This window comes from Ambystoma mexicanum, chromosome 4q, assembly GCF_040938575.1.
Source record: "Ambystoma mexicanum isolate Mex_15411 chromosome 4q, UKY_AmexF1_1, whole genome shotgun sequence".
NCBI lineage: Eukaryota > Metazoa > Chordata > Amphibia > Caudata > Ambystomatidae > Ambystoma > Ambystoma mexicanum.
The window spans coordinates 688,582,351-688,595,182 of record NC_090928.1 but is presented as its reverse complement, the minus strand read 5'-3'; the positions used below and the strand labels follow the sequence as shown (position 1 = coordinate 688,595,182).

The following is a 12,832-nucleotide window of genomic DNA, read 5'->3' as shown; positions in this document are numbered from 1 at the left end:
TCGATGTATTGGAGCCGCTGGGTAGGTGTCAAATGGGACTTCTTTAAATTGAGTGAGAAGCCCTGCTTGTGAAGGGAGCGGCAGGTGACAGACAGATGATCCAGGGCTTGCTCGGTAGAGTGTGCCCTGATCAACCAATCGTCCAGGTAAGGGTAGACGTGAATCCCCCCTTTCCTGAGATTCACTGCCACCACCACCATCAGCTTGGTGAAGACCCTCGCGGTGGAGGTCAATCCGAACGGCAGGACCCCAAACTGAAGATCTGAGTCGCCAACCGCGAACCTCAGGTACTTCCTGTGCCTGGGATGAATCGGCACATGAAAGTAACCATCCTTGAGGTCGAGAGACACCAACCAATCCTAAAGTTGAAGGGCCTGGAGGACTTGAGAAAGAGTGACCATCATGAACTTATCCTTCCGAGAGGAGTTTGTTCACACGACGCAAGTCCATGATGGGTCTCAATCCCCTGTCCTTTTTCGGGATAAAAAAATAAGGGGAATACCATCCCTTGTTCCTCTCCGCTACAGGCACCAGTTCTATGGCGCCTTTCTCCAGCCGGGATAGGATTTCCTGCGCAAGGAGCGGATCCGGACGCTTCAAAGAGAGCTTACCCGGTGGATTGTTGTGAGGCCTCTGCCGAAAGGGAAGACAATAGCCGTGGGATATGATCTCCAGAACCCACACATCTGAAGTAATGGCTCGCCATTCTCCAAGATGCTGCGCAAGCATGCCCCCAACCTGCGAACCATGGGACATGGCCTCATGACTGAGCGGACGCGGCTGCGGCAGTGCACGAAGGCAAAGAGGCAACTGCCCGAGCGGCTTTGGCACCTCGAGTACCTTGCTTTCCACCTCTGGTACTCCTACGGTGGCCCCTTTGACTGGCAGCTCCTCTCGATCTACCAAAGGCAGAGTAGTACTGAAAGGAACCTCCCCTCCATTGCTGTCTCCTAGGACGAAAAGGCGGAGGTTGACGTACTGCAGCGCTCAAAGACTTCGCTGCAGCTTTGGCGGTCTGCAACCTCTCAAGGCTCTCGTCAGACTTGTTGGCAAACAGATGGACACCATCAAAGGGCATGTTGAGAAGCCGGGATTGCACATTAGGAGCAAAGCCAACTTCCACAACCACGCAAACCTGCGTATCACGGTGCTCGCAGCCATGGACCGACTGACACAGTCTGCCATGTCCAGACCCGACTGAACGGATTCACACATGGCATCCTTGCAGTCTTGAACGAGGGCTAGAAAACCATCCCGTTCTGCCCCTTCGGGAATATGCTCAGCCACCAAAGACGCACAATTCCACAGAGTGTGAGTGAATCTCGCCAAGGCACAAACAGAGTGGGCTATCTTCAAAGCCATACCCCTAAAAGAAAATACCTTCTTCGCCCAACCATCAAAGTGCTTGTCGTCCCTATCAGGAGGGATGGTAGGGTACGCAGCCTGCTTCGCTGGAGCCGTAGCCGCCTGCACCACCAAACTCTCTGGAGTAGAGTGCGTCGACAAGTAGCAGGGGTCATTACTGGCTGGGTGGTATTTTTTCGAAAGCGACTTACCAACTGCCGGAAAACTCTCCGGAGCAGTCCAAGCCGCCGCCACCCTTCTTTGCAAAGCCATGTGAAATGGCAACACCGGGTCAGTCGGTGGACCTTGGTCCAGGGTGTCCGTCAGATCATCCTGATCAAAATCAACAGGTGGAGCAGACCACCCCAAGTATTCCGTCACCCTGGACATGAGATGCCTATAGGAGGATTCAGCATGTGTTCAGGCCTGCCAAACTCAACCTCCGGAGAGGTGTCAAGACCACTGGCATCATGCAAGGACTGACGGAGTTCTTCCATCTGACTGTGACCAGACAAAAGGTCATCAGGGACACCAGGAGGCACAACCATCTCATCATACATTTCCTCCACCTCTGAAATATACTCCAAAGGTTGGAACAAGTCCAATCTGGAAGGAGTAACAGAGTAGGGCTCAAAAACAGGCCTCACAGATTTACTGAGAGCCTTCCTCGGAGCTTCTACAGCCCTCCGGGGCACCTCTGGCAAATCCTCCACAAAAGGCGTCGAGGGCGTCGAACAAGGCGCTGACGGCATCAATGCCTTCCTCGAAGGCTTCACAGGTTGCGACGGTCTCCATGGCGTCAAGGACCAGGACCTGGATCTGGCACAGCTGCGGCGATCTTCCTTGTCCGGTCGGGACCTCGACGGCTCACGATGATCGCGCCGACCGCCCGAGCCCGAAGGCGTGCAAGTGGTGGACTGAGCCCATTCCCTGTCGGCTTCTTTCGAAGGCGCGGCCGGAACTGTGCCTTGCGATTTGAAAATCGCCATCAACTGCTGGCGGAATGCATCCCATTCTGCCCGCGACAAAGACTTGCCGAACTTGCCCTACGCTAAGGTGGGATTTCCCTACTTAAAGAAACTAAAGATAGTCTGAGTCAGGAAGTTCAACTTAAAAGTCTTTCTGTGTCCAAAACCTAAGCTAAACAATGTGTAGGGATGTCAGCAACAAAAGATATAGGGGGTCATTCCGAGGTTGGAGGTAAGTAACGGTCCTTACTGTCATGGCGCAAATAGCATGTCCGTGTAGTAATTAGCCCGCTAATAGAGGGCTATTACGACTTTGCGGGCACAAGCTTTGCGCCATGTCGGTAAGGTCATTACCGCCATGCCGTTAAAGGCACTAAAAATGCCCTTAGCGACATCATGCATAGCGCAGATGGCACTAGCGGCAAGAACCAATGCATTAGCAGTGACCGCTATTAACGGTCACCGCTAATAACGGTCACCATAAACAAGCGGAACCAGAAGTAGCGTCATCGCACAGGAACGGGAAGGAGCACGGCGGTCGGCCATCTTTAGAAACACAATTCATTGCCATCCTCAGCACACAGGACATGTGGGACTCTGCTGTTTGTCAGAAAAACTTCTTCAAACACACCACAATGCCCAAGGCCCCTAAGAAGGGAGCTGCCCGCCAGCGCAAGGAGCGCTTCAAAGAGCATGAGTTGGAGATGCTCGCCGGGACACTGCAGGAGCATGCTGGGATTGTGTTTGCCAACAGCATGAAGAGGGAGGCCATCTTGAAAAAAAAAAAGATCTGGGCACTTGTGGCGCAGAAAGTTAGTGCAGTTGGAAACACCCCACGCACCACAAAAGACTGCCGTAAGCGCTGGGACGACTTGCGGCTCAGAGGAAGGAACATACTCTCCATCAACAGGAGCCAGGCAATGGCAACGGGAGGAAGTGCCAGCTCACCCATCAAGCAGACCCCATGGGAGGACATCTGCGCCAGGATGATTGGAATGGAGGGGATAGAAGGTGTCGGCGAGATGGAGTGTGGCGCCACAACATCGCCCGATGGAGGGGAGTGTCATAAGAAAACACTGTAATGCAGAGTCTGATGAAAAGTCAACCAATATGTCAGTCCAAAGAGGCAAGCCATGGCCCAACACACACACAATGCCGTACCAGACACATACCCCACAAAGATGTAAATGCCATGAGTCACACATCATGCAGGCCACAACAAATATGCATGTGACATAGCATAGGTCTTGTCCAACATGAGTGAACTCGACGTATGCCTGCACAACCCACCCATGTATCAAACAACGTGATCATCCAAACTCAAATGCCTATTACCCTCGATTGGATGATCAATTGTCCAAATGTATTTATGATGCCTATCAAAACATCACTCATGTCGTCCCTCTCTTTGACCCCCACAGGCTCTGACCATGACAGAGATGGCCAGGAATCAACCCCCGCGAAGACCACACCCCGGAAGAGGTCCCGGGATGACGCCAACCGCCCTTCCACATCGAAGGGCCAACCCAGGGGCCGCCGTGCACCACCAGGCAAGAGACCCCAAGTTGCCAGTGCACCAGTGCTGCCAAGGGCCGTAGAGGCCGAAGCACCAACACTCATTGCCCAGCCTGAGGAATCAGCAGAGGCACCACACACCGAGGAGTCAAGTTTGGCTGGGCAGGTGGCAGCCACAACACCCCAGGCTGTGGAGGAGCCACATGATGAGGTCTGGGTGCCCGTTGAGGACAATTCATCAGAACTGCCCCCCACGCCCAGTCCACTGACATCCCCCCAAATATCATCCCTTGAAACAGACCACGCCACCAACCCGGAGCAGTCTGGGCAGGAGCAAATTGAAGGGCACTTCAGTCCAATAGTGGCAAGTATTGAGGCTGAGCAGGACATCCAGGAACCATCCACCTCCACAGGTGCACCCGCAGGGCCGCGCTGACTGCCCTTGTGCAGCAGTTTGTTGAGGACAACACACAGGCTAGGCAGGAGTGGCAGGAGAACATCGCCTCTTTAGGCAGGATCATCACTGAGAACACCGGCTCCATGGGCAAAATATTTGCTAGCCCCCTCTGCGAGGAAGTCTCCGCCCTGCGCCAGGTACTAGGCCGCATAGCCGATGCCATGGAGGCAGGGCGTCCGGCAACCCAATTCGAGCAGGCGGCCACACCGTCATCGTCTAGCTCAACCCAGACGAGCCCGCACCGCAGGTCATCACGCACCCTGCGCCGGCCAGACATGCCGCCAGGGAGTGCGAATTTATAGTCTGTGTAGGCATTAGAGACTTGATGGGACATGTGTGGGGGAGTTGTGGGGGGAGGGGGGTGAGGTGTGTGGGGGAGTTGTGGGGGAGGGAGAGGGAGTGAGGGTGGTGGAGGGTTATTGCACTATCGTTATCATTGTTAAATTTAATACACCCGTTGTGTCAAAAGCAAGACCTGAGTGGACATTCATCATTGCGCATGTGTCATTTATTCATATACAGTGCATAGTGTGCATGTACCCACACACCCAGTGGCCTCTGTCAGAATATTATGTCACCCTCTGCAGCCATGTCTGTCAGTAATATTGTGCAATCACTGACTGACGCACAGCACGTCCCTCCTGTGCATCGGCACCGCAATGATGTTTAGCCACTTCTTCTTCATCCCCTTCATCATCACCAGGTGGTTGCAGTTCAATGTCAGGGGTCAGGGGCATGTTGCGTCGGATACACATGTTGTGCAGCATAACACACGCCATGATGGTCTTGGCCACCTTCACATGCCTGTAGAGGAGTGCCCTACCTGACAGGCTAAGTCAGCAAAACCATGCCTTCAACAGCCCAAAGGTCTGGTCAATGACCACAGGGGTAAGGGTGTGGGATCGATTGTAGTCCTCCCCATGCCTGTTCTGTGTGTTTCGGACAGGGGTGATGAGCCACGGCATCAAGGGATAGCCACTGTCACCTGCATGGGAGGCATAAAAAGCTATATGTCAGTCGATTGATGATGGACAGCTGTACTAGTCACACATGTCGGCAGATTATCGTTGGTCACATGCACATGTCCCTGGTTGTATGCACGCCATTTTTAGGCCCTCAATGTGTCCTGTGCCATGGAATAATGGTGTGGGTTGCATCTTCAAGATGAAACACAGTGTGCTCTGCCGTCTTGTAGCTCATGCATTGTGTACGCATACAGCTGTGTTTGTGTAAATTTAGTGATGTGTTGTGTTCTGTAGGATTTTCTGATGGGGAGCGTTGGCAGTAGGGTCTGCAATGTTAGGCATTCTGTGCTGATTTTTCCCATGGTGACATGCAGCATTCCTGTGGTTGATCCGGGATATCGGGCACAACAATGTGTGATGATCTTGCTTGCGTCGCCTTCCATCTGCACCTGTTTGTAGTGGTATAGCTTGCGATTGCGGTAAACCACCTCCATGGCATGGAGGCCACCTTTTGTTTCAAGAATCTCCTGGGGAGTCTGTGGTAGGGATATGTATTCCGTTGTGTGCTTGAGGAGGGCATCCAGCACTTGCTTCAGGATGCAAGTGAATATGGGTGGTGATATGCCATGCATGTACCCCACTGTGTGCTGGTAGGTGGCTGTGGAAAGGAAGTGGAGCACCGACACTACCTTCAGTAGAGGGGGGATGGCGGTGCATATTTCAATGAGGCTGACAATCGTGTATCATGTCCACGATGGTGTTGATGGTGTCCCGGTCCAGACGGTACAGGGTGTGGTTGTGCTGTGGGACTTGCTCTGATGTTTGTGATCCTGTGGCTGCATGCATGGTTACGCTGGCTGCACTGGTGGGACATGCTCGGCCTGTCTCACCCCCTTTCTCCTGCTGCGTCTCCTGTGTGGTGCCTGCTGTTGGTGTTGGTGTTGTTGCTGGTGTTGCAATGCATGCATGTCCTCCAGCTGAAGTTTTGATGCTACTATTGGATTGATCTTGGTGTGGAAAGGGGTGTGGTGTGTGGGTGTGCTCCTTTTGGTCAGGCCCAGACGCCATTGCCTCTACCTGTGCTGATGGTGTGCACCTGTGGCAGTTGGGAACACTGCACATGGCATTTTACGGTTGGTCAGAGATGCCGGAATCCACTTTTAACGCCTTCATGATGCCGGTATTTGCATGTCCGCTTCACTTGTGATCTCCTCCAGTTTACGGCATGCCGCTATTGCCGGTATGATGGCCCGCGTGCCTGCGCCCATGCCGCTATTAGAGGCACCGTTATTTACAGTGCCGCTAATAGTGGTTTGGCTGGTCGGAATAGCCCGGGGCAGTAAGCGATGCCGGTAATCCTTTACCGGCATCGTTTATCCCTTACCTCCAACCTCGGAATTACCCCCATAGTGTTCCAAATAAAGTTCTGAGCTTCTTCCAACTATGGGCTTACTTTTCAGCTCCCCTTCCCCAAGTTCACAAAAGTTCTACAAAGTCTCAAAAGGTATCTCAGGGCTCCCTTCCGCAAGAACACAGCACAGTTCCAAAACAAGATCTTGGGGTTCCTTTCCCCAAAAAAACAACACAATTCACAATGAGACTAAGGATTCTCCTCTCCCAAGACACCAGCTTGCTCAAATTGCCAACTTGTACTAAAGGTCAGTTTCTCATTATTCAACACCAGTCCCAGGTCAACTTTATACTCATTGACAGTTCATGCAGATTGTTTTCTTTTGCCTTACTTTAGCAATCTCTTTCCGTCACTTACAATCACTTTCTGTACATTTCTTTGGCTTTCACAGATAGGGTAGACCCGGTCTAGGCGTAGTTGCCGGACCACACGTTCCACCCATCACAGGTCATGCAACCGGTCACCCTGGGCTTGCTTGCCCACACAGGTTTTTCTGTAGCTCCACCTGTATCCTGATCCACATTCACTTGGCTCTCTCTCTCTTTGCCAACCTTTTGCATTTGCCACAGCTTGTTTCACTCTATGCCAATCTCTGGACTTTGCCACTATGAGTTCAGTTATGCATTTCACTTTGTGATGCTCGCTTCTTTTCACCATGTTGCTTTCACACTCCTTTGCAATGTTCCATTGTTGGTTTATATTGCATTTCATCAGATTCCCTCTTAACTTGCAATATATGATATTCTCTTTTCACACCCACTTGTCGTTTGTGGTTTATTCAAAGCTTTCACATGCTCACCAAACGCTTTCGTTCACTTCGATATTCAATAGGTTGCAGTACTTGTTCGCTCACACTTTGCAGTAATCATCAAAACCCATTTACTTTGGTTCACTGTGTTTTGCACCATAATTATTTTTCATTCAGCATTCCCTTTTTGCCATGTAACAGTCCCTGCAGAGCCCCGGTTTGAGTGATCCCTTTTCCTCACTCATTGGTCTCCGCCGTCTCCTCTGGGCAGCTGTCACCTCCTGTTCGGCTCCACGTACACTTCCTCGATGATTGGCGAGCCCCGCTCGCAGTGTGTTGTTTTTGTTTTTTTTCTCTTTCTCTTTCTCTTTCTCTTTCTCTTTCTCTCTCTCTCCCCCCCTCCCCCCCCTCATGTTCTGGGGACACTGCCAGTGACTTTCAATAACTGGATCTCTTCTCTAGCCTTTGCTTCTAATGCAGGCATGGACCTGTGAGGCTCCCAATACTGTGGCCTTCGCACTGCCCTTCCTGGGGCCGGCGCCACAGTTTCTTTCGGTTCTCGCTGGCGTCCTGTTTTGCCTGAAAGGACCACCCTCCGCTGCCTCATATTCTGCAGTATTTCTCCATCCAGGACTGCCTGCTGGTCTCTCCGTGTTCTCTCCAACTACACCTTTTATACACCTGCAACTGGTTAACAGGTTGAGGATATGAGTTTTTAGGCTCAATTGCCTCAACACCATTAGTGAAGCATTCTGGACATGCCTGATCCGTACACCAGTCTGTAGGCCTCTTCCTCGTCTCAGTAATAGAATGGTAAAAGGATCTATTAGTGTGCATTCCTCCTAGTCACTTCTTCTTCGTCCCAGTACTATAGTGGAATGACAAGAGGAATTGAGTGGAGTGGGTTTACAATAACCTATAAAGGCAGAGGGAGGGTGATGTTGGTTCTCAATTGGAAAATGGGGATACCATGTCTTACCGGATGGCATTCTCCTTCCACTCCCCCAGGATCCTCCACCCAGGTGATCCTCACTCGCATCTCCACCCCCAGGGTTGCGATTCAAAAGTGATGGCCCTTCCCTTGCCAAATGAGCAGAGGATAATTGGGAGAAAGACGCAAGGACACCCTCGGGTTCCTCACAGTCCCCAGAGAGTACGAGCAGGCGGCCGAGTTAACAGCACCACTGCCTCATGTGCTGTCTGTGTTTGAGTTACTGCAATGACTTACAGTCACACACTGGAGCATAGTGTTTTATGCAAAGATATATAAAACAACAATTATCACCCATGTGTGATGTTTTTTGTGGATGGTAAGGTGTTTCCTGACAGGTGGTTGGGGAAACGAAAGTGGGATGGGGGATGCAGGAAGAGTTGCAGTCAGGCTATTCAGAACGTAAGTTTGTACTTGTGTATAAAGCCCATGCTTCCAGCATCCCGATTGGCCAGCACCCCCCGACAGGGCGCTAATGTATCCTAATATCATATGCTCTATTAATACAATGCTCAATGGCTTCACAACTAGGTTTTTACTATAATAAATAGTAGCACATACTGTGAATAATCGAGAGTATTCATCACTTCTCCCCAAGGGGGAGCCACCCCCTTTGAGGCTATGGAGGTGAGCCTGCTACACAAGACCCTCCCTATTGGCCTTGGCAAGTGGGACCGCACTGGGAGTGACTCCCCTTAGGGGACAAGGACTCTCATTCCCACAGAGAAACCTCTGTGCAAGCCACCTTGCTTGCATATATGGGACTGCCTTCAGTAATGGAAAACATACCCCCCTTTAACATGGCTCCAGGCAACGCTGGATCAACCAGGACGCCTGAAGGAAAAGGGAATATCCCTTTAAGAACAAACTTGTATGTAACCAGGACGAAAGGAACACAAAGGATTAGAGAGATCCATACACAGGGCAAGCCCTCTGGCGTAGCTACATCCTTGGAGGGGCAAGCAGACTGGAGCAGCAGGGCCTGCAGCAATCCGAGAAGCAGAGAATGCCAGACAGACACTGGAGACCCGGCAACCCAAACAGCAGAAGAGCTGCTGTGAGGACATAGAGTGGGGGACTGTCCGACATGGTGGTGTGACCACAAAAGCACTGTGATGGGCCTGGGGCCTGGCCAACTACACTGATAACCGTAAGGAGAGAGCCCTGAAGCCTCCCTTCGACGAACCCTTGCAGTGCGAGGCAAGCTGTGGAACCACAGAGTGGGGCGGTTGGGGAGGCTGGAGCGCAAAGAAGACCAATTGAAGCAGGAAACCCAAAGGAGCGCCAAAACCCAAAACTTCACCCGTGACGAATAAAGGTACTGGGGTGGAACGAGGAAGGGGGAGGCCCTCTGGGAAGCATATCTTAAATAAAGGAACTTAGGAAAGCTACGGTACTGATGTTGGGACATTGAGAAAGCATAAAGATAGTGTAATGCTTGTGCGAAATGCGAGTTAAAACAACATGGCGTCAGTGTGCAGCCATTTTAGACACTCATCTCCCATCACCGTAATAAAAACCTGCGTCTCTGCAGGCCTCGGAAAATAAACGAGCATTTCAGTAGCGAAAGCAGAGCAGAGCAAGGTCACATAACTACATAAATATTGTTGCTGAATGGACGAATACGGGGAGGGAGTCGGAGCGGTCTGCAGGTGCATGACAAGGGGCTCTGGGAATGAATGCAAGGAAAGAGGCACTGGGCTTTTCCACTACTGACTGATTTTTCCACTCTCTGCCCGTTCCCCTTGTGATCTGCTCTTCGGCCGAGGGTAGTCATAACTGAGAAGGGTGGGGACATGCCCCCATAAAGAGAAGAGGGCATTTTGTGGAAAAGTTAGTTAGAACTTGGACCACTGGGTGATGCTGTCTCGCTGAGAGGGAGGAAGCCCTGTCTCATAACCCGTTAGTACAAGTGATCTCTTTGCCTACCTGCTTTGGGACTAAGCAGTGTCATAGTGGCCAAGATGAAGGTGTCTTCTACGTCCTTACTAACGGTGATGCCATCTTTTTATATGTTTTTATATATCTGATTATATGTTTGTTTATATATGCCACGTTCATGTATATATCGACTCAATGAAGTGCCTAAAACTAGCCATTTTCAGTTGTACCATAATGATTAGTCTAAGTGTGATTTTGTGCCTATATGAGAATCCAATAACTTGTTTTGCCAGCTGCAGGGTAAAAGTAATTGTAAGGGTTCCCCTCACGTGGCCAAGCCAAAGCAAAACAGATATATGTCCCAAAAAGCCAAGGAAAGTAAGGGCCGATATTAAACATGAGAAGGCCTCAAAGAATATCCTATGAAGGATGGAGAATTGGCAAAGATTGAATATTGAAGAGTGGGGGAATCCCTTAATGAAAAACTGTCAGAAGCAGTAAGAGTCAAGGTTATATGTTATGCCCAGGGCTCAGAGAATGAGCTAGCAGAAAGATCACACGAGTGGTGGTGTCTCACCCATAATAAGAATATACCAAAGACCAAGGATCAAGTGGAACGAGAGTGAGATATTCAAGTCAGAGTAAGGACTATAATGGACTATCTTAAGAAAATCATTAAGAAAAGTGTTGAGATTATGGTTACGCAGTACACCAACAGGAAAACCAAATCAATGAGTAGTTGGCAGGAGCTCATAAATCAGACATTTAGAACCAGAAGGGACCATCTTAATTAACATTTTTCTACAGGATGATATTTTCTTCATTGTGTATTTATTTAGTTTATATAACGTCTTACACAACCATTTTAACAGAAAAAGTAAACAAGTAAAAAAAAACATATGAAACATCATCAAATTCAATAAAACACATAAAAGTAGATAATTCATTCTAAAATTACCGGCACCAATAATGAACTTTCCATCATTCTACAACGGGTTCAGTAATCAATTTATATAATGTAATTCTATAATATAATAAAAGAGATCTTGTCACCAATAAAACATCCTTCTAATCAGGAGGAGTCATTCATATTATTAACCTTCAATTAAGTTTGCTCTGATAAAGAATTGATACAATGCATTTCGTAGTGCCAAGGACAAATAATGAAATAGCTGCTTTCATAAAGTGTCCCAAGGAGAAGGTTTCGGGCCATTAATACATTTTCCAAAACATATCATACAATGATTTCTTAAAGATTCACATATCACAATCTAGTGCTTTAGAGTATCAACCTCATGACAATTGTTTTGATCTGATGTATATATGAACTAAGTTAACTCTGAAGTAAAGCCTTGAGACCGACACCCAAAGGGAAGCAGCTAAAAGAGAGACATTTTTTTGGCAAACTTGAGTTAGTAGGTTAAAAAATAATTTAGTTGGACTTCCTGATGACACACAAGCACCTTAGTTTGTTTGGATAGGTAGGGAACATCCTTGTAGCAATAGGGCAAGATAGGTATTATCTTTATTATTTTGAATAAACATGATCGAAATGTCCAGTCTGTGTTCGACTCCTTCTTTCGACCCAGTAGAATACATACAAATATAACTGCCACACGCCATTTCATTAATGAACTGATGATGCAAGGTTCATTAATGAAATGGCGTGTGGTAGCTGGAAAATAATAAAGGGCATCATGAGCCTACGATGAGCAGTGTTTACAAGTTGGCATGAGGATCAGAGATTTTCAAGTATAAAAAGATTTGTTTCTGGAAATTATTATATTCCTCAAGAAAATAAACCAAAATCCAAAATTAGATTACCATTTGTTAAAACAAGGGTTTTTCCTGATTGTATATTAAGACAATAATTTGGTACACTTGAGCCAAAGCTCTCTCAAAATTTGGAAAACATAAAACTCAAGCAATCCATGCAAAATCAAAAACTATGGTGCTTTGGTACAAAGTTTAAATTAATTTGTCTTAAAGGACCTCGTCCAAAAGCAAATGTAAATATGTGCAAGCTAAACCAAGATAAGGCCTTTACTCAAAATCTACCATCAGTGGTTATTTAAGCCTTGCCTTAAGACGCTCTAATAAGGGCTTCTCCGAGACCACTTCAAGAATAGATGTGTTGGATTCCTGTGTGCCGCTGACACGAGTCACATTTGCACTGCTCAACACTCCTTTTTTACCAGCTCGCATCGCCATGACATGTTCAGAAAGAAAATGATCATGATCCTCATTCGGCGTGTCCAGCAAGATGAAGACCAAATCAAACCTAGACAGCAATGCGCTCCCCAACCTAGAACACATAAAATATACATGAGAATACAATTCAAATACATTTTAGCAGCATTCCGCACATACGATCAAATCGGATCGGCAAACAAAACATCTGCCAGTGCTAAAAATCAATTGTTTGGGCCTTTTTTATTCTTAAAAGATTTATTTAATGGACCATGGACCGCAGTTGTTGAATGTGGACAACAGTGTGAAGCAAAAGCCTGGCGGTGTGAAGTAGTGGTGAGGTAAGTTATGCTTGTCATTAA

General features: G+C 48.5%; 1 protein-coding gene across 1 annotated transcript in view; it reads right to left on the bottom strand.

Moving 5' to 3' along the window:
• MCM8 (minichromosome maintenance 8 homologous recombination repair factor) overlaps positions 1-12,832 on the bottom strand; it is a 1,532,371-nt gene that overhangs the window by 255,939 nt on the left and 1,263,600 nt on the right. Inside the window, exon 15 of the mRNA XM_069608271.1 lies at positions 12,363-12,585. Within this exon, the coding sequence (XP_069464372.1) occupies positions 12,363-12,585 (223 nt within the window). The remainder of the gene's footprint in view (positions 1-12,362; positions 12,586-12,832) is intronic.